General features: G+C 36.6%; 1 protein-coding gene and 1 long non-coding RNA gene across 4 annotated transcripts in view; one reads left to right on the top strand and one right to left on the bottom strand.

Annotated features, from left to right (window-relative positions):
• The window catches only part of LOC143739258 (uncharacterized), a 626,344-nt gene that overhangs the window by 491,844 nt on the left and 111,136 nt on the right, over positions 1-23,364 (bottom strand). The window lies entirely within an intron of this gene.
• Positions 1-23,364, top strand: part of edil3a (EGF-like repeats and discoidin I-like domains 3a) — a 269,995-nt gene that overhangs the window by 238,282 nt on the left and 8,349 nt on the right. For both annotated transcript variants that reach the window (XM_077231597.1, XM_077231596.1), the window contains 2 exons: positions 579-763; positions 17,642-17,797. In XM_077231597.1, the coding sequence (XP_077087712.1) occupies positions 579-763; positions 17,642-17,797 (341 nt within the window). The remainder of the gene's footprint in view (positions 1-578; positions 764-17,641; positions 17,798-23,364) is intronic.

The following is a 23,364-nucleotide window of genomic DNA, read 5'->3' as shown; positions in this document are numbered from 1 at the left end:
TAAGGACAATCAATTAATAAAATAATAAAGAAACAAATTTCAAACCTAACACAAGAGCAACAACCACACAATAAATCCACTATATACTTAAAAAGAGGAAATTAATATGTTTACATCTTTGTTTTAAAAGGATGTAGGGGCAGTCCTTATAAAACAGTTAGGCTGTTTTCCAGAGTTTTCATTTCTGCCTAGCCCGGGGAACCTTTAGCGGTCCCTGATCGAATTACCTTAAAGAAGTGTGGAGATGTGAACAGATAGTAAGTTAGTGAGGAATGCAGGTGCTAATCCATTCCAGGATTTAAAAACAAGTAGCAACACTATAAAATCTATTTTGTAGTTAATTGGAAGCCAATACAACTGGTTAGAGGCATTGCAGTGGCGTTGTCTACCTTTTTATGCTTGAATTTGTTATTTAGACAATACATAAATGATAGTTTACCTGCATTCCTTGCTAAAACAATATCCAGAATGGCTGGTCATAAAACACTAACCTGCCAACATTAGCTTGTTCCAGCATGGAAGTTGATTTTTGGTGTAATATGGTTTGTGAGCTAATGACATGCCTTTGAATCCTTCAGGGTGTTCAGAGCCAATGGGCATGAAGTCTGGCCACGTTCAGGACTACCAAATCACAGCCTCCAGCATCTTCAGAACTCTTAACATGGACATGTTCACCTGGGAGCCTGGGAAAGCAAGACTGGATAAACAAGGGAAGGTCAATGCCTGGACGTCTGGACACAGTGATCAGTCCCAGTGGCTGCAGGTAGGGTTTATTATAATGTCCTTATATGTGTACGAACAGTGTACAGTGTGTATGTTATTGGCGCTGATTCTACAGAACTCAACAGAATAGCTGCAAATGATTGCATGAAGAGATGAAATATGTGTTGTAATAAAAATATCACTGCAGCACAGCTCAGGGTGTAGTCTATAAAACATGATTATCCCTAATACAGAACCTAAACAAAGATCAAAGCCTTATCATGAGGACAAGATTCTTGCTATTTAGCTCGCAGAATCAAAGTTTCAACAAAACCCCTGTTATCCCTTCTCCTTAGAGCATCTTCGTTCTACTTGCTCAGTCCCTGTTCATTAAGGTAACCGATCTATCAGGCTTCAAGAGAGAGATATTTGCCATCATTCAAGCCAAGTATCTTGATACCATTGTCATCACTTCATATTTAACCATATTTCCCTTTAATCCTGGCTTTAAATCACTGGCTCAAATTTTATTTTAATTTAAATATGTAGTATTATAAATTACATCTGCTTATTATGAAACTTTAAAAAAAAAAAATTTTCTTCCTTAAATGTAATGTATTCAAGTGATGGCAAAACTAGATTTTTATTATCCATTACTCTCATGCCACATGATCCTTCAGAAATCATTCTAATATGCAAAAATTGGATTTACAGTGTATAGTGGGTCATGTGTCACAATATGCATTATGCAAGGCTATTAAATACATTTTAAATATTATAATTATTATGTAAAAGAAAAAAAAATAGGTACACCTTGCTAGTATTGGGTTTTACCCACTTTTGCCTTTACAACTGCCTTAATTTTTTGTGGCAGTGATTCAACATGGTGCTGAAAATATTCCTCAGAGATGTTGGCCCTTATTGACATGATAGCATCACGCAGTTGCTGCAGATTTGTCAGATGCAAATCCATGATGCGAATCTCCCGTTCCACCACATTCCTCTATTCACCACTGTGCTCTGTTGGTTTGAGATCTTGGACTGTGGAGGATATTTGAGTAAGTGAACTCACTGTCATGTTCAAGCAATTTGAGATGATTTGAGGTTTGTGACATGGTGCGTTATCCGGCTGGAAGTGGCCATCAAAAGATGGGTACACTGTGGTCATAAAGGGATGGACATGGTCAGTAACAATGCTCTGCAGGCTGTGGCGTTAATGATGCTCAATTGGTACTTAGGGGCCCAAAGTGTGCCAAGAAAACGTCCCCTACACCATTACACCCCCACCACCAGCCTGAACCACTGATACAAGGCAGGATGGATCCATGCTTCAAGTTGTTTACGCCAAATTCAGACCCTACCATCTGAATGTCGCAGCAGAAATCGAGACTCATCAGACCATGGAACATTTTTCCAATCATCTATTGTCCAATTTTGGTGAGACCGTGCCAATTATAGTCTCAGTTTCCTGTTCCTAGATGACAGGAGTGGCACATGTTGTGTCTTCTGCTGCTTCTGCCCATCTGCTTCAAGGTTCAACGTGTTGTGTGTTCAGAGATGCTCTTCTGTAGACATTGGTTGTAACGGTTATGAGTTACTGCTGCCTTTCTATCAGTTTGAACCAATCTGGCCATTGTAATATGGTGTACTTGTATAGCATCACTCCACTCTCTCTGGCTACTCCGTTTATCTGCGTATGTATATTTTAGGAAACAATACATCTATATAAACTATATATTGTCAATAAAACAACAATAAAACAATATGTGCATATAGCTACTCTGATTATCTTCACTGTAATAAAATGAAATATGACGTAAAACACAACCCTGTCTCTTTTTATTAAATGTCAGTATTATTGATCAATAATAGCCATTATAAAAAGTATAAGTAAAAGGTATAAGAAGCTATACAATATGAAATAAAGCAAACAATTCAGTCAAACATACAAAGTCAGCGCTCTAGTAGGCTATAACGGTAAAGGTAAATAGCCTAAATATATAAAGATATGAAACTTCACTTTGCACTCAGCAGAGTTGGTGTGAGATTCTTGGATATCCGGCTGTCTCAAGTCCAGCACAAGTCACCTCTAGATGCATCCTCGATAAAAGGGGCGGATCAAGAACACATCCGGGGATTCGAACTGTACTGATGATCATTCACAAGTCCACAAGAACACAAATACAGAAATGAACGAATATTGAGAAACGGCCCATGTCTACATGCCTAAATGCATTAAGTTGCTGCCATATTATTGGCTGATTTGATATTTGCATTAACGAGCAGTTAAACACCTAATAAAGTGACAGTGAGTGTACGTTATAATTCAAAATAGCTAAATGTTCTGGGTATTTTGTCCAGCACTGATATAATTCTGTTTGTTATTTTTGATAGACAGCTCTGTAATAGATGGGGTTGTGCTATTTTCCATAGGGCTTTGACTGTTGTTCATGAGATGCAGGGAATGTCATCACATCTGAATAATTTTCTAGCTCATGAGGTGCTAAAAATGATTAATATCCTGAGATTACTGAATAAATGCTCCAGTGCAATCACAGAAATTGAGCGAGTGTGAGACAATTGGGCACATTTCAAACATCTGTTGCCATGGTGAACTGTGAGCTTCTGCAGTGGTTGCCCCAATGGAATAATCAATACCAGTGGCATCAGAGAATGACTTTAGGCTTAATAGATTAATGGAATTAATCAAGCTTAATGACAAATTAAGTATTCCAATTAATCAAGACAATTGCAGTGCTGCCGAGGCAAGAATTACCTCACAAACTGCAGGAACATCAGAGACATTTTGACCGAACGAAACACAGTGCTGTTCTAAATCACACTACATCAAGATCCTGAAGATGTCACCGTGTCTCAGCAGTGCACTTGCTTTTACATCCACTTTTAGATCAGGAGTCCTTTATTTCTACAGTATGTCCATTGATTTTGGTGAAAACAAATCTGTTTTTACTCGCAGCCCTTTATTTCAATCTTTGTTAATGATCTTGGTATTTCCAGTCTGTTAAACGGTTTGGTCTCTGTGTGCTGACATGTTCAGTCAAGGAGACATTTTACATGGTGGATGCTCATGTCAATATTGAGTAAGACTCCAAGTGAAAAGTTCATTTGCCTACATTCATTTAGCTGGATTAGAAACTGCATCAAATTGATGCAAATAAAGTCTTATATTGCCAGGCAGTTTGTTTTAGTGAATTAAAATACAGGCGGGAGTCACAAACAACATTATCTTTTCCATCTGTCGCAAAGTTTCCCCCCATTAACCAATCAAAAAAACAAACCATACTGCTTTTCCAGGGACTTCTGAGGTCAAACAAACCACTCCCATTAAAATGTATATAAATCCCTATGACAGGTTTTGGAGCTGTTTGAATTAACCAATTACTCACCAGCCCTTCAAATACACTGCAAGTCAGCTCTTTTTCCTCTGTTTGGACATACACCACAGCAAGAAGGACCCTTGAAGTTTCTGTTGATTGCTTCCAAACATGCTGAGTCGACCAACAGGCAGTGAGGAGACGGTCATCCTCCCCTACTTACATCTGTCTAGCCTGCCTGGGTCTATCTTTGGCTTTTCTCCCCGCAGATATTGAAAAATTGCCTTTTCGACTCGTTCCTCTCCCTGCTCTTCGAGTGTAATGAATCAATTTAGTGTCCTCATTTGTGGTTTCCTGTGTCTGCGCCACTACTCAAATAGAGATGTGACCTCAGTCCCACACAGAGAACTTTTAGCCTTCATCAGACAAGGCATGAGAAAGAGCACTTAGATTCATTATGGTTCTTAAGCCTGCTCATTATGGACTGTGTGCATGGACAGTTTGAGAGATCTTTGCAGTGGTTTTCTTCTGTAAAGATGAGGACTAGAATTTACAAGACATGATATCAAAGTCAGCGTTTCTCCAACCGTCGCCAGGGGGTTTGTGGAAAATTTCTGAAATGAGAACAAAAAACCTTTCTGCGAATCCATGACAAGCTTTTCCAGCAGCCCGGATTCTGGAAGGATATTCCCATTCATTTTCTCCATATAGACATTTCAAAATAACATATAAGCCCTGAACCAATCCATAGTTTCAAAATGAATCACATTACAACATCATAAACAATTTGAACAGAATTTGAAAAAGATTACAAGAGTACAAGATTGTGTGCTTAAGATTGACCATTCATATAATCAAATCTGCAATGATGATATAGTATAAAACTGTTGATAATTTTTTTAGTCGTGGTTGCCCAGCTTTCAGTTTCTCAATTATGTTTAGTTACTGCTTCTTTGTACGCTATATAAAAGCATTTATAACCCTGCAGTGGCCTGTTATCTGTCTCAAGCTCTTCACACTGTTCAGACCAAAGTTATCATTACCCTGTAGAGGGGTCTTTCTTTTCACTAGAAAGACGTTATACTAACAAAGATGTGAAATAAACTTAAATTTATATGTTAATTATAGCTGGAAAGTGTCATTTCACACACATTGCAAAATAATTTTATTGATTTTAAGCCAAGTCGAAATATATTAACATCATGTTAGTTGTGTTAGAGGTCACATATGTCTTTTAAATTGTTCCTTTTGTACTGCAGCCTCACAATAATTTGACTTTGTATTTCATTTGGCCTGGGGTCATTTTAGACAAATTCTTACATGTTTCATCAGACAGATATATATATATATATATATATATATATATATATATATATATATATATATATATATATATATATATATATATATATATATATATATATATATATATATATACAATTCAGCTTTGGCAGGAATAGATTACATTTTAAAATATATCAAAATAGAAAATTGTTAGTTTAAATTAAAAACAAATTTAAAAACAATATTACTGTTTTCAGTTTACTTTTGATCAAATGCAGCCTTGGTGAGCATAAGAGACTTATTTCAAAAACATTTAAAAAATGGTAGTGACCTCAAACTTTAGTGTTTTTTTATTATTATTATTTTTTATTAATGCTTTAATGTCAACAGCAAGTAGCATGTACAGTGCCATATCTCATATAAAACTTTAGTGTTACTTTAGTGTAAATATCAGAGTAAAGAGGGTATATTGTGTTCTCATTTAAACTGCAATGTTTGTGGTTAACTCTTTATTTCTGACGTTTGTAGTAATGCTGTACAGTCACAGTTAAGTATAACCAATTGTGGTAGTCTGCTGCTTCCTCCACAACTTAACACTCAGAAGCGGTCTGTTAAAAGGGAGATTGCACTGTGCAAATTGTGCACAGCACACATTTTGTTAGCGACTTTCCCTTCTTTGCATAATTCCTTCAGGGAATTTGGTGCTAAAACAGCACAGTCTGCATGTGCAAATAAACGTAGTAATCATCTGGAATAATTAATTCTTAGTTAATTCCTCCCTTAATCTCTTAATCAGGGAATGTATTGTACCTCCACCTTTGTTTGGAAATTACAAACCTTTTAGCTTTTCGATTTTGTTCCTGGCAACTGACCAACCTGTTGTATTGTTCTGTGCGTTGACTGGTCTCCCTTGATTCTGCTGCAGGCAGTGTTTTAGTATTAGATACAAAGTCATTGTAGTCTTCACTGTCCGTGAGGTTAACCTTGTCAACGAGTATTAAACCTAGAATAAAGGAAGTCAAACTGACCTGACATGCTGTGATTTTTGAAATATTTTATCAATGAAAATATTATTTAGTTGATATTAAATGAATTCATCACAAAACTCGTTTCTGACCATCATCAATGACATTTTCATATTTCTTGGTATCACTTACCCAAGATGCATAAAGGAATTTTGACAGTCAAAAAAGTATTTTTGGATACATTTTTGTCAATTTGTATTTTCTCTAAACTTTATACATTATTTATGGATTACTTAATCTGTTGTGCTGCCAATAATTTGCCTCATACACCAACCCTAAATACACATATTTGTCTAAATATGCACATCTCCCTACTATTAGGTGAAGAACAGTAGTAGAACAGTGTAAAATAAGTAGTATGTCTGAATTCACAGTATTCATAAAACAGTTGGCAAAAAAAAGTATTCTTTCATCCTGTAAGTGTTTGATTGCTCTACCATTCTTTGTATTTTTTCTGAATTTCAAAAGGTTTTTAGACCAATCAGACAGGTCCTCAAACACTGTGCTCTGGAATCCAGAAACCAGCTTCACACTGGCAGACATGGGAATGAGATTAGAAGCTCATTCCCTTTTGGAGGATGCTTGAAGATGAGATGGTGAAATCTTCTGAAGCAAACAGTGAATATGCTAAGTTCCAGCTGGCAGAGGCTTATTAGTTAATTATGCACATTAACAGGCTAACCGCATAACACAGAGTCTGCCAGAGTGCACTTGGCTCTTTTTAGAACTTCCTTATTACAGAATCATTGCAGCAATGCAAGCATATGCTAAATGTTATGCTGACCCTGCTGGTGCAGCAACAGTTTCTACAAAAACCACAGACGAAACCGCACTCAAGAAACACAGTATTTCTTGCAAATTAGAAGTATTACATATAATTAGACATGTTAGAAATAATAAGGGCTTTCAAAGTTAATGTGTCATTACATGCAATAAATTATGTTTATGCATTACTGTTCCATTCTATTATTATTATTTTTATTAGTATATGTCTCACGCATGTTCTTGTTTCATTTAGTTTTGTGTTGTTTTTCCTGGTAGCTTTAAGTTGTTTATTTGTCCTGTCTTCCTCTGTCCCCTGTCAGTTTGTCACCATGTTTACATTTTGATTTCAGTATTCAGTTCAGGTTTGTTTCGTTAATTATCTTGTTAGCTCCCTTGTTTGCCCATCTATTTAAGGCATGTGTTTAGTCATTTTCAGGTGTCTGTCATCGTTGCTATTTGCTGGTTGTTCTGTTCTTGTTTTTGAATTCTTGAGAAACTTGAGTATTTATGTTAGTTTGAGTTTGTTATCAATAAAGGCTGCTGCAATTAGATCCAGTTTAATCTCTACGCCAACCAGCCTGTGACATTATTATTATTATTATTCAAATTCAGGTGGGATGTATTACCAACAAAAAAAACAGCACAGATGTGAGAGGTGCATGACTTAAATTGCCCCATTATGCGTTTTCAAATATTACGTTTCATGCAGTGTGTATAGCTGTCTTTGAATGTAAATGGTCTGCAAAGTCAAAAGTGGACAGAAAAAAATTGATTGTTTCCCAAAAGAAAGAATCGACTCTTAACCGCCTAACCGAGTCTTTATGAATTCCAGTCTCACTTTTGTGACCTGTATACGTAGTTCGGTAAAACATTTGCATAATGCCGCCTGTGGTCTTCATTGGCTGGCCGCGAACAACGTCTACTTTGGCCCGCCCTCAAACGCTGTAGCTGGTTTGTGTTGTGTACATGTGGAGACGACGCTGTGAAGAGTCAGTGGTTAAAAGTATCACAGCGATACAACAGCAGTATAACATTTTGACAATTGCTTCTCAAATTTCCATGAGGTCTAAATGGGATTTACAAAACGCTTATACATTAAGATAGGACAGTACCCACTTTATTTGGACCAACTTGCTCCTCAGAATCATAACCTGTAATTATAATTAATTATTGGTGTATATATTTTTTACCTAGTGTTCAAAATACGTAGTTTTGTGTTTTATATTGTGTGGGTCTCCAGCTAACTCACATTATTACTGTCTTACTGAAATACTTCAGCTAATCAGCTGTGGGCCACTGTCATCTAAAATTGTGTCCATTAATGTATATTATCTGTTGTTCTTACTACTTTGAGTAATGATAAAGAATGGAGAAAGATTTGTTTTATAAACTTTAATGTTACATCAGTCATTCACGTTAAACGCTGTTTTTGATACAGTTAATAGTACATTTTCCACATGTGCACCGCAATAAATTAGAAATATACACATCAATTTGTTAATGGACATACACTTTTTAATGCTAATTACAGTTGCAACATCTCATAATGTATGTCAAACTTAGTAGCATATCACTGAGAAATGTCCTGCTCAAGTCGTCCTTGCGATGGAGGAAGGACTGAATAACTAGTTCTTCCAATGTTATAGCATTGGACTCGAATTGATATGGTCAAATCGACACCATCGTTGCAGTCTTTACCGTGTGTACAATCGCTGAGGCCTGAGGAAGCCTACCGGAGCGGATTCAGTTATGGTAAATGGGCGTTTCATTTTCTCCACGCGCTGTAAGCGGTAGACAATCACAGCAGACTGGCCATCTGGCCAATCAGAGCAGAGTAGGCTCGCGGAAAGGAGGGATTTAGAGAGATTGAATCATTGGATGAAGCGTTTGAGAATCATTGAAAATGTTGTGTTGTGCAATATATATTATGAGAAAATTAAAAGTTTTTTTGACTTTTGATGCAATGTAAAAATGCCATAGGATAACTCCAAAACTGAAATTAGGAACCTTTAAAATAGCAAATGGGGCAATTTAATTTTAACCAAAGTTACAGATGTTTTGTAAATTAATTTGTAAAAATAATTATATTATATTTGGACATATTAATTTTAAATGTTCCCTTTGGGGTGCAGCCTCAAAATATTTCGATATGGTATTTTATCTAGCTAGGCTAAGCATGCCACATCTGGCAGAATGGCTCATAATTGTTAAATTACAGCATATGGATGCTTTCTATTATTTTGTAAATTGTTTTAATGCAGTTGGCTTTAAAATGTGTAAATTCAATTCAAACCCAATGCAAAGAAATTCCAATTAGCATAAAACAGTAGTTTGTTTAGTTTATAATGCAGTGTTTTAGTACCTGGCTTTTTTGGCACTAACATGATGTTTATCAGTAACATTACAGACAGTGTTCACAGCTGGATCATTTGTAGTAATGGTTCATGCATCACTTTTTGATAGATGAAAATACATTGGGAATTTTTTTAAATCTAAATAATGATTACTTGAGACCTCTGATGATTGCTTTGTTTAACTGTGAATATTACAGTATTTCTGTGGTTTATTTTGCTAATCACTTTTCTTCATCTCGCATGAAATATACCATTCAAATTGTTCCGCTGCCGATGCAAAAAATCACCTGCTTTCTCACTCCATGTATTCTCAACAGTCCAAGCACCTCATAAATAAAGCTATTTGCAGATTCTGACACTCTTTTTCATCTGATAGTCATGTGTTTTCTCAGTTAATTAGCTCCTGTACTGTGATAAATTTGCTTGATGCTCTACATTTAATTAAGATCATCTCTATCGTTCTCTTCTCATATGTAGCTAGCTTCTATAGGAGAATTTCTGAAGATGTAATGGTCTCTGATTAACAAGTGCACCAGCTGAACAATGTTCTCACTACAAAACAGCAGTGGACTGGCTTTTTAAAAATATCACCCATTGCTTTGTATTAATCAGTCTATATGTCATTAGACTGAGCAATACCTTTTTTTATTTACTTTTTTTGGGGGGTTATGATAACACAACTTATAAGGTACTTCATTTATGGATCTTAATTTAGTCAATTGCAAATGATTCACAAGCATCTTTTAATCAATCATTGTAAAAAGGGTCATAATGTGTAGAGCTTCAATAATATGAATCAGGAAAATCTAAAATAATTGTGTTTAGTTTTCCTCAGTATAGCCTTTGATAATTCTCATTAACACTCATGCATTCAAGTTTTTGTTGTGTGTGTGTGTGTGTTAATATTACAGTTTTCTTGGACGACACAACAGAAGAATATTGACGGCGTATTTACATTGCAGTGGATTTAGTGGTGCAAAGCAGGCATTTTCAATTAATTCCTGTAGAAGCTGAGCTTGTGGTGAATTGTGATATTGATAGCGGGTAAGAAAAAGCACGGAGAGCGGCCAAGAGCAACCAAATTTGGGGAATGTTTAACTTTATGCAAATGAAAAGCGAAAAACTTCAGATAGCATGCAGCCTAATGCTGTGAAAAGCAGGTAGTTACAAATATGCCGATTGTTCTGGAGTTACTTCTGGATTTAGTGCACAAATCATATTGTGTACACACATTACAGTTGTCTTTTACTGTGATTAGACTGGCTGTGTTTTTTATTTGACACTGTATATTTACTTTAGGCATTTTGAAACAAAGCTTGTATCTTTCCAACTGTAATCGTGTGTATATATTACACTGGCCATGTGCTGAAAAAAAAAACATACATTAAACGCACTCAGTATCAACACAAAGTGAAGGCGTTGTAGCCAAGTCAGTGGCACTGAGCAGAGATTTGCTGCAGTATAAGTACACCAGAAGACAATCTGTGCCTATAAATGGCAAACTGTTTTACTGACACTAAACAGATTTGAACCCAATCTAAGGAGACTAGTGATCTGTCTACGCTTGAACAAATAGCTCAAATGGAGGAGCCTGGGCGTGGGACAGTAATTAGGAGTAATGCAAGATTGATTCGTACTCAGCGGCAATGCCTTGATTAATGTCAGGCTCTCTGCAAACAGAAACATGTGTTTGTGTTAATCAGAAGGTTTGGTATAATTGCTCTGTGTTTGGAGGGATGTTTTGGTATGTAACCTGGTGGATGCTTCTGGCAATGAAAACGAGTTCCCTTAGTTAATATCACCGGGTGCATCTTGTCATGTCCACAGCACAAAGCTGCTACTTACTCGTTGATTAAATTTCTGCTCTGTCGCAGTTGTTTATTATGAACACACTTCAAAAATGGAATATGTCACCACCCAAGACAACATATCTGAGAAAACTGCTGCCTTGGAAAAATGAGGGAATCGACATGACAGAAGTTGAGAGGAATTGTAATTGTCTCCTAGAGCGGTAATGATGACTAGCTAAATAAAGGCTGGGGCTACTGCTGTTTTGATTAAATGTCACACATGAAAAATGAAGCTCAACAAGCGGCCATCAGTGCTCATGGAAAGAAGGATCTGTAGTATGCCTCGGGATTTACCAATCAAAATGATCCACAAATATATTCTGGCACACCAAAATGTCTGAAACATGTTTAAGTGGCATTCTTATTGTCTACCATCCCTCCGACCCCAAAATGAAATAGCTTTTTAATGTTATATGACTTATTACCCAGCCTTGTAAGGGAATCAATAGAAACTCTACCTGAAGCCATATTGTCTTATTCAACTAATTGTGAGATGGAAACAACGTCCTCAGGATTCCAAAATAATTATTGAACAGACAAAAAAATATATATATTTCATGATTCTTTCTTACAATCCAGTAAATGAAATTGAACAACTCTCTCAGTGAGTCGAATCCACTTTGAGCTTTGAGAAAATAAGCATGCATTTCAGAATAAAAAGCAATATACTATACATTCCCTTTAGTTTTTCAGTTATATAGCATTATTTCATGGTTGATTGTAATGGGTCAGTCACAACATGCTATTATCAAATATTTTTTTTTTTATAATGACCACCAGACTACATAATTATCCTTTATTAATTAGGAATTATTGTCCCTGGTCATTATCACAATATTTTTTTGTGCAAGTAGCATCTCAGAATTGCACAAAAACAACAACAACTCTTAGATAAGCAGGTTGTCATTTGCAATAAGTTTGTATTTTGTATTGTTCCAACACTAGAATCACATTGTACTTGTCAGAAGTTAGACTACAGATGGATTAAGTGTGGTGTTCTTTGCATATTAAAAGTAGATGGGAAAAAGTATTTTATCAATATTATTCACTTTACCTTTAACACTACTGATTTCCTGTGAAGTTGTTTGCTGACAGAATGAGAATGCAACAGAACAGATGTCTATGTTCATGTGCCAAGAGAAGGTGCTTTCTTTTTTTAAATGTGTGAGGTGTGCAGGTGTGAAAAGGTGAAGGGCAGGAACACTTTCAGATGCAGCAAGGTCTTTTTGTGAGCAGATGGTGATGTGCGCACCAGGGAAACAGCAATTGGTCCTTGGTGAAAAAAAATTAACACGGGGTCTCATTTGCTATTAATTGCACATGTGAAAATGTTCATACGCATACATGCTGGTGTTTTCGAACATCAAGTATGGTTGTTTACATACTTTGGGGCGTTTTCCCCCTCTCATCCAAGACTGAAAGTCATTTAAATGTTAACTCTGTGTTTGCGAATGATCTAAACATGAACTAATCTAATTTGAGGGGCGTCTAACACATCACAGACTCTCTGTTAGATGAGGACCAATGAAACTTTCACTTTACCCAATTTGAGTTGATTTCCCTGAGTGTCAGTGTAAATTCGATTAGTTGATAAATGGTGTTACTTCAGGAAGAGAGGAGATGCATCTACCTCTGCAGTTCAGTTAACATTTTTCAATCATTGCCATTCTTCAATCATTGCATCTATCTGCTTTAAATGCATTTTCACTTCGTCACTGTGCACTTCACTTGTGTCTATAATGGGCTGAGGGTCCTATTTACTAAGTCCTATGTATTTCCCACCTGTTGGAAACTGCAGAAATTATCATATAGCCTGAGCCTTGAGTCTCTAGACTGTAAGCTCATAGATATGCATAATAATGGAATGGAATGTTAAATTCTATTGAAATTATGTAGGTTTTCTGTTTAAACCATTCAAAGAAAAATTAAATCCAAACACTATTTTAAGACAGCACATCAAACATCAGCAAACCCTGAACCAGATGAGTAACTGCCACTGAAATGAATGGGAACGATACAAGCTTTCTGCGGATATTACAGGCTTATTTGATTTTGTACTAGTTTCATTCAGAAATGTAACAATTGCATCACTGCGTCTGTCATCTATTTTGGAGAAGAATATACCAAAATAGATCTAATCTGTTAGCTTGATAAGAGAACAACAAGAAAGTGAGTGAGAGCCCCTCAAAACAGACAAAACTAAGAGCAAATAAGTCCCCTGTGGTGAATATGTTATTGCTCTACTCAGACTATTCAAGCCTGAATCATTCTTTATCTGTACAGATTTGCACTTAAATCGCTTCTTTTCATTCCATTACATTAATTAGTTCCACTGCTTAACAAAATGAATACAAATCAGACCTGGATAATGGAATACCTCCGGTTGAGAGAAAATGAGAGAAGAGAGGTAGAGGGGAAAAAAAGACAAATTTTTGCGAGTAAAAGCATCTCCAATTCATAGCAATCGTCCAGATTCGAACAGACTTGACAGCTTCTCAATTCAGAGTGCGCTTGCTCTGCATGCATAATTCACACAACCAAACCTCATCTAAGAGCTTGACACACACACACACACACACACACACACACACACACACACACACACACACACACACACACACACACACACACACACACACACACAGACACACGTTTGTGAGAATTTTTGGAGAACATCCGCATGCGAGTTGAATGTGACCGCTCCTGTATTGTAGAGGTTTAAGGCTCTACCACAGATATCCAAAAATCCACCACAGCATTCATCCATTCTAGCATAGATATAGATAATTTAAAAAGTTTACTCCCTGGAGGATATCAATATTTTTAGCCATCCATGCTTCAAATCCAGGTAAGAGCTAAGGACATTCTTAAGGTGACAAATTCAGCTCCTAGTCAGTAGACATGTTGGGAATCATTCTTGTTCATCTGTGAAAAGACAGGATAGAGGCTTAGATATTTATCAGGTCATGCATCAGTCATTTTGTTTTGCTGTGTTGCCACAGAGTGTAGAAGAGCACTGATTGAAGAAATATGTATATTTGATTTCAATAACTCAAAAGAACTACAGATAAATCTGCCATTGCAGAGCTTGAAAATCTAAAGGTTAAAAACAGATTTTCTAACTAACTTTGAAGGCTTTGATATATGACAGCATTATGTTTTAACCCTTAATGCATACCACGGGTATTCAATGACCCGGGACGTCATTCACTACCCTCTTCCTTATTCAAGTTAGACTTCAACCTTCTTAGTATTCCTCAATTAATTCATTATAAACAATATAACAAGAAAAACAAACAAAAACCCTATAAAAGAATGAAAGTTTTGAGAATTTTGAGATCGCGAATATGAGCCAGATGCTGAATGTACTGGGAAATGAGCTCTGATGAGGACAGTGATGATGGTACAAAACATCTGCTTAAACTGAACACTTCCTAGCTCCAAAAGGTAACAAACTATGCTTTATTTAATGTTACTCTAATATCTGGAGAGTTTTATATTATTGCGACAAGTAGAGATCCATCCGTTAGATATAGTACTGGGTCCCTAAATACCCAAATATGTTAAAATTATAGGCTAAACATTCATGCATTTAAGGTTTTAGCAATAAGTTTACCATAAGTTTCCCGAAACTCTTCTGATGTCCTGTCACCTTGTTCAGCAATGTATTTAAAAACCTCTATTTGATTCCTATCAAGGGGACCAAAGGGAGAAGTTCTGAAACTGACTGTGCCTAGTCTTAAAAAATACAATAACTACCTTATTTGTTCATTCCAAAAAAAAAAGATCACCAGACTAAAATCAATTTGGAAAAATATATTTAAAAAAGTTAAATAAAAGGTAATCACATTTCTGTTTCTACTTATAACCATGTCCTGAGCACACCTCAGGTGTTGTGTGCACAGTACAAGGACTGCTGTCTGCTTTATTGGATATTATGTATTATATAAAAAACTGTAAATGAATGTCACTTTTTTTCTGTTACATTTTGCCAGAAGCAGATCCTCAGTCCGCCTTTCCTGAAAAACTTCAAACCTTCTGTCTGTGTGAATGTTAGACACATTGGGAATGAATACAGTATTGTTGTGCCACTTTTTGTGCAGTATCTTAGCACAAAAATACATGCATTCAATAACTGGCTGCAGTTTAACCAAGCTCTATTTGCTGTATTAGTTATTGTCATTCTGTTCAGCACAAACAACCCTTTCTATGTTCATTAGGTTTGTATATTGAGCCTTATTCACAAAATTCAGTGCAATTTGGCTGGTGGAATTAACATGGGGCTATTGCCAATTACAGAAATGGTGGCATTGGCTCACTAAATGATAATAGCATTTTAACCAGTCATATGTCTAGCTCATATGTCTAGCATGGTGTAGACAAGCATACTTTTGGCATTTTATAAAGCAAATTCGGGTGATTTATAGGCAAGTTTACAGCATTGCCTGATTTGCCCAAATTCTTTAGCGTATTGACCAGTAAGCATGTGCAAATGACCCACGCTATCAGTGAGTGCAATTCATTCTTAACAAATTTCCGCATTTCGCCACCTTGGAATTATAAGGTTCTATCTGCATTCTGAGTGGTTAGGAGATTTTGAGCTTCAAAGATTTTACATTCCATATAGCAAAAGTGATATGGGGAACACGTCTCTTTCATACATGAATATGACAGAGACCCTAAATGTATCTTAAATGTACAATATCAAAATCCTCTTAAATTTGTAAATGGGGGTTTTGGGAACAGATCATTTGCAGATCCAGAACCTTCTAATTCTAAAAAATCACTTTCCGCTTATAATTATAAGGTTATATCTTGCAAAACATTAATTGAAGCAATCATTTTCAAGAAACACAAACAGTTTACTTTGTTTTAAACTTATAAATTGTTTTAAAAAATAAAATTAGTGTTGAAATAATGTATCGACAGGTATTCGCTTTCTATTACATTTATTTTATATTTTAGGGATGGAGTAATTATTTTCTGATTCAAGGTAAGCACACAAGGCAGTGCTATTTTGTCCAGTGCAGATGTTAATTTTAGGTAGGGATATGTTGGGTAATTAAACACATTGCAGAAACCGTTTGTTTAAGTTTCTTTTGGTCTAGACAGAAAGCAGCAGTAATACATCTGACCAGGACTTCATTTCACAGAAAGTGGGACAGTAAAATGGCTTTCTCTCTAGAGATCAGTATGGATTGAAAAGTTTGATAATGTAGACAAAATAATGTATTATGTCCATAGAGAATTTATGTGTGTTGACTGAGTGTAATTAAAGAGAAGTCAAGTGAAGTTTTTTTTAGTTTGTTTCTCTCTTATATAATAAAAAAAGACCCAATGTAGTTTCTCCAGTGACCTTGGTGCAGAAGCTTAGAGTTCAAGTTAGTCACACAGATTCACCACGCTGACCAACAGAAAGCTGCTTGGTTTAAGTCTGTTTGAGCGGTGCTTCATATAATACATTGACATGGACAGTGAACATTGCTGAAATTTCGCTAATATGACTGCACCTTATGGCTTGAGAAATTAACGTCTTGTGTTTGGTGTATTTGGAGTTTTGCGGCTCCTCTGAAGTGCCATGTGAGTGTTTTTGTTTCTTAACCAACACTATCTGAACACTCTCTCCCTGTACAAATGAGCTGCCTTCTCCTTCTTGGTGTAGTTCAAACCATTTGTGACAACAATTCAATAATAATGACTAAAAACTTTGAACGAGACTGCTGCAGCCCGATGTCAAGATAAACCATGCAAGTCTCTAGCAAGTCTACTTTTTAGGTAACTATTTACCATCAGCTCACAAAGCACATAATAATTTACCTTAGTTGGTCAAGTTAAGATGGAAAGACAGAATTTAGCATTGCAAATAAACAGTTAAAAGTACATATTTAGCTTGCTTTACAAATTAGATTACATAAAGCACATCACAGCAATCACAGTTCTGCTGAGCTGAAATAAAAGGGTACATCTTATTGCCCACTTTGCTATGAATAATTGATGATACCATCCAAAAAAAATGACTGTATCTTTAGAAGTTAATGCAGGAGACAAGGGTGAAAGATTCAGGCTATTTGGGAAGTCTATTTTCATCTACTGATAGAAGAAGGATATTTTAATCAGTTTCTTTCTCTCTCTCTCTCTCTCTCTCTCTCTCTCTCTCTCTCTCTCTCTCTCTCTCTCTCTCTCTCTCTCTCTCTCTCTCTCTCTGTGTGTGTGTGTGTGTGTGTGTGTGTGTGTGTGTGTGTGTGTGTGTGTGTGTGTGTGTGTGTGTGTGTGTGTGTGTGTGTGTGTGTGTGTGTGTGTGTGTGTGTGTGTGTGTGTTTTTTCAGGTTGACATGCTTCGACCAACAAAAATCACAGGCATTATTACCCAGGGGGCTAAAGACTTTGGACATGTTCAGTTTGTCGGCTCCTACAAGGTGGCTTACAGCAATAACGGCGAGAGATGGTTTATCTATCAAGACGAAAAACAGAAGACAGACAAGGTAGGATTCTTTCTCTCACAGTCGCATGTCAAAAACTCATATTTTTGCAAGTCCAAAAGATCTTTTATCTTTTGACCAAAGGCGCTTTCATCTCAAGGTTGATGTGAATCACTTTGATTTTTTTTAGATTTTTTTTAAATGTATTTATTCCTTTCACTTTTCTTTTCTTTTCTTTTTTACCACATACTGTGTGATTGTTTTTTTTTTTTTTTTTGCTAAATCTAAACACTGTCTAGATAGTCATTGTTTTCTTAAGCTGGCTTCCATAGACATGTTTACGTCATAAAGTCAATAAAAGAAGCATCCACTTGTCTGGAAACAGGACTGTATATTCTCCTCCATCCTGTCAGCACTGTCCCAGGGTACCTGGACAGACTCTGTCTCTCTCTCCATGGTCTGCCTACATGCAGATAACAGTCCAATCTGCCCAGCCTCAGTGAAGAGTGTGCCAGAAATGTTTGTTAACAACCCTCTAGTGGGTTAAATGTGTCCAGTCCATTGGCCTGAGCTTGTCCTCTGAGGCTTCTGACTCTATTCTGAGTCAGAGTCACAAGATGTTGATCTGTGTATGTATATTCTGAAGATATTGTTTAATATAATTTTTAGTCTTTGAAAAAAATTATCAAGGAGTCAGGGCTGTTAAATTGAAAATCTAAAAGATGACTAAAACATGGATTAAGGCAGTAATTTGTTTGTGACTAATATTTGTAATGTTTTTTATACCGCCCTGTGTCAGCTCTGATTTTCATTTTTAGTACTGAGATAATCTTTAATTGTATTAACTATTCTATTCTATACTACTATACTATACTATACTATAATATACTATACTATAGTCAACAGAATGTTCAAAAGGGACCATCAAAATAAAGTGTTACCCAATATTGAAATGGATTACTTTTGAAAGTAACTCACCAACATTGATTATCTTAATTAACAAAACGTGTAAGAATCATAAACTTTTGTTGGTCACAGAGCTTGTTTTCTGCAATAATCCAAAAGTCAATGGAAAAATCCTACTGGCTTTTTTGTCAAGAGAACCAGAAATGTACGATGGCCTACAAAAAAAAAAAAATCACCTCTGTAGCATTCTGTAGGAATCAGTATGGTGGCAAGATAAAGACTAATGTCGAAGTTTGTGAATGAATACCGCTTCGCCTTTGATTTGCTTGTACCGCACTTGGTAAAAAGAGACACAAATTGACAAGCTGTCATTGTCCACCAGAGAGTGGCGTCAATGCATTAACAACTAATTGTTCAGCTTGGTTCTGTAAACACTAGAAGGATTTAATTAAAATTGATTTGACTGGGGTCGTCACTCCCCACTATAACCTTCTCTGTGTGTACAGTATAAAATTAAGCACTCAGAAGAGGAGTGACAACCACATTTAGGTGTAATGTGTGCCCATGGTTATTGTGGTGTGTTCTTTAGATCTCACTCTGCCTTTGGCCAAAACCTAAACTCATCTGAGTGTGTCTAACCTCAAGAGACTCATCTCACAATAAAAAAAAAATGCTTGCACACTCACATAATGCTTACTTACCCCATAATTTCCACACAAACATCTCCTTAACAACAACTTTTACCTGTTTCCTGTTAGAAATCTTCAGCCCCCTGAATCTTTTGTTAGGGAAGGCGCCGTGATTGGCACAATGCACACCCATCATTGATTAGCCTGGGGTCGACGTCAAGGGGTTAATTAGCCTGTGAATAGAACTGTTCCCTCGCAAGCCATGGGGTAAATAAGATCACATCACAAGATTAGCTGCCAAGTGGATGCCCTTCCCCCATCCAGCCATGTATCAGTAATGCATTGGCTTATAAGATTTACATCAGCATTTGAATGAAGAAAGAAAGGAGATTGGATTCCCACGATGGGTATGACCAGCAGAAAGTAATATATGGAAATGGATGGATTATTCTTCTGTTGCATCATCTGTATCAGTTTCGAATCATGACCAGGAAAGGTGCATGTTCCCTTGGGTCTTCTGGTAGTAGGTGCCCTTGATGTCCTCATGGCAGAAATCAATACTGTGGAAACATTGCCCAATGGGTTAAATAGAAGGCACAGACCAGAACAGATTGGAGGGGAAAAGTAAAACTCTATTTTCAGCCACTGGGCAGGAAGTTTAAGGGAGGCTTAGTGACCCACAAAGGGCACAGTGGATATTATTAAGGATAGCACCTTTTGAATTTTAGAGGTGCTCTTCTAAAATGCCTGCATTAATACCTGTGAAGACACAATATATGATGTTATCTGGGAAAACCCGTCAGATGTTGCGCTGGTAGGTCTAAAAAAGGTCTAAAAATAAGTAGAATATAATTTTTTTTTTTGTCAAAATTAGGTTTTCATTAAATTATTATTCTATAACATCTTGTCTATCATCTCTAAATAAATCTTTGCTAAATTCACTAGTTTGGTGCAGAAAAATAACGATTTATAGTGGCAAGCTGAAAAGACTGTGTCTTTCTCTTTAAGAACACGCACGGTGGAGGTGCAAAAAAAAGAAAAATCGCACAGCTCTCCTTCTCTTAACACTACAAAGGCAGTTCACCGATCAAAATAAACCACATAACATCTAGAATAAAGGTATATCAATGCGGATTTCCCGCCAGTCCTGTGTAAACTAGAACGGCACGCAAGTTTTTAAAAGAAATGTTAACCAGAATATTATCGTGAGATGCGGTGAACAGAGAACAACTGAGTCTGAAGTAGCTGCTGGCTTAAAGGACAAGTTCGGTAATACATGCTAATACAGAAAGCAAAAATTCTCGGGACACCAGCATTTGTCCAAATTTCAATCTTAACCATTCTATTTAATCAGAAACGATCTTAAAACAGGGCTTTAAGTGTAAAATACCGAACTTGTCCTTTAAAAGATCTTGCTCGCCTCTCAATCGTCCAATTTCAGGTTTTCACAGGATGAATTTTGAGTTTGTAAGCTTTCAAATGATACCTAATCTATGATGACTACTAAAAAATGTGATATGAAAAAAAGGCAATAAAAAAAGAGCGCGTGCTGCTAGCAGGACGTGACAGTTAAACCTGTTTTTCATGTGATGGGTTTTCCCAGATCACATCACATATGGACAGGCAGTTTCTTGATGGTCAAGAGTTTTACATGATTTCTGAGATGTTTCAGTCACTCTTCTAAACGGATCACTTGGTCTGGTTCTTATCACGCTGTAGTCACGATGCAGCTTTCATCCTCTACTGAAATCTTATTTCACCCCCTCATATCCACAATTGCTTTCAACTCAAGGGGGGAAAACCAATATCAGATTGTATCTTATCTCTTTTTTAACCTTTCAGATTTGGACCTGGTCTAATGGTAGTCTTAGATTGCTATGTATCTGGTTGTTGGCAATAGGATTCTGAGGATGATGGAACTTGAAGATGAAATTGAATGCAATGCAACCCACAATTTACTGTCTTTAGGTGAGATGAGCTCTGGAACAGCGGTTGCATTAGCCCAGTATATTGACTAGCAGTCACAGATGTTCTTCTTAACATGGAATCATTTTCAGAATCACCGAGCATATCTTGATATGGGTCTGAGAAAAGGTGCCAGTTTAATAATATGTGACACGAGTGAAATGGGTCACAATTAAAGGGGTCAAGACATGAGAAACCAAATTTGCCTTGATCTTTGTACCATTAAAACTTCCTGCAAGTTTCATAGATTAAGACGTCCTCCCCATTATAAACGAACAATTTATTTAATCAAGCTCTAAATACAGCTCGTTGAGGATCCATGGTACGAAATGACGCCACGGTACGAAGTGGCGTACCAGTCGTACCATATGACCGCCTCAAGAGCAAGACGACTATGCCTCATTTCGCATCATTGCATCGTTGTCGCGCCCACAGGTGTTCAGTCGACGTGCAGCGAGTGTGTCTGTTTACAAGGATATCACGATGCCATGCAGATGTGCTTTTCCTGGCTGTGGATAAACAACATGTTTGAATATGCTGCCAAAAGATCCAGACGTCAGGGAAAAATGGTTGCAGTTTATTTTTTGCGGACGTCCCAGTCACGGCAGTGTTAATTTAAGCTGTCTTCTCTACATTTCAAGGATGCTTAAAGATCAGGCCTAGGCCCAACAACGACGCCGCACACTGTAAATAATGTATTTCATCTTAAAACTACTTTTTAAAACATTAATTGCAGTTTCATTCATTATGAATAATCACAGTGTTTTTACTTAGTTTACTTGCATATTGTTTTCAGAGTCCGTCATGTTCAGGGCAGGCCCCGTATTAAAATATGTAGGATGTCAAACTGACCGACCCACTCAGACAAATAATGTTCAACTGTTAGCAAATTATAGGATGATTAGGCAACAATACCCCGTTTTCAAGTATATCGGGTTACAAAAATTTCATATTAATTCAAAATAGTTTCACACTTTCCACAAGGACACGGGCTGATCCATTCTTAGTTGTTGTGGTGATGGTTAATTTTCTTCTGATTCCTCATCGGATTCCGGATCAAACATATAGGATTGTATCATTACAACTGGAGCCATCATCTCGACTCGCACGCAGCAATCGGCAGCACCCGCTACTAATGTAAACAGTATGTTCCGCAGAATGACAATATGACAATTTTCTATTTTAATACATTTTAAAATGTAATATATTGCTATGATGTCAAAGCTGACTTTTCAGCATCATTACTCCAGTCTTCAGTGTCACATGATCCTTCAGAAATCATTCTAATATGCTTATTTGCTGCTTATTTTTATCAATTGTACTATTTAATATTATTGTGGAATCTTCTGATAATTTTCAGGATTCTTTAAATAGATAGATCTAGAAAATAACACCATTTATTTGAAATAGAAATGTATTTCTATATTGTAAAACATAAATGTCTTTACTGCAACTTTTTATCAATTTAATGCATCATTGCTGAATAAAAGTATTTATTTCCTTCCAAAAAAAATCTCACTGACACCAACATTTTGAATGGTAGTGTGCTTAAATTAGTATTCGTTCATGTATTAAGGATATAAAAAAAGTATGAAATTCATCATGAATAAATATTTTTAATCAACTGACAGCTCTCTAAATCGCACAACCATAATTTTAAACTGCCAACTGAAGCTTACTCCAGCAAAGGGGTAATGAGTAGCTTTGTTAAATTGGCACGCAGAAATTCGGATCAGGTCCTTATAGGATTGCTTTCCTGCTGAGTCGCACCAAATCTTCTCAGTTTTATCAGCACTCAGGGGAAATAGGACAACTGTACCCATGGAGCCCTCACATCTGATCTGTTGTTCGAGATTTGTTTGCTGTGCACAGCACAGCCTGTTCATCTCCTCTTTTACTATATAGATGAGTTAAAGAATGCGAGGAGACTGACTTATGAGGTTGGTATAAAATTAAAAGAAATGTCATATAAAAAGCGATTGTGTCCTCATTTGGTCCCTGTCAGGGTGTGGGATGTCAGTCCCCTGGGTAAATCATGCAGCCTGCCACTTTTTAAACACTTTAAGACAGTCCAGACAGTGTCAGGAAAGGGCGAGACCTCACGCAATATCTTGATCATTAGTTAATAAC

Source organism: Siphateles boraxobius, unplaced genomic scaffold, assembly GCF_051911475.1.
Source record: "Siphateles boraxobius isolate OS27281-9 unplaced genomic scaffold, OSU_SipBor_1 16, whole genome shotgun sequence".
In the NCBI taxonomy this organism is placed as follows: Eukaryota; Metazoa; Chordata; class Actinopteri; order Cypriniformes; family Leuciscidae; genus Siphateles; species Siphateles boraxobius.
This window is presented reverse-complemented; position numbering and strand designations above follow the sequence as displayed.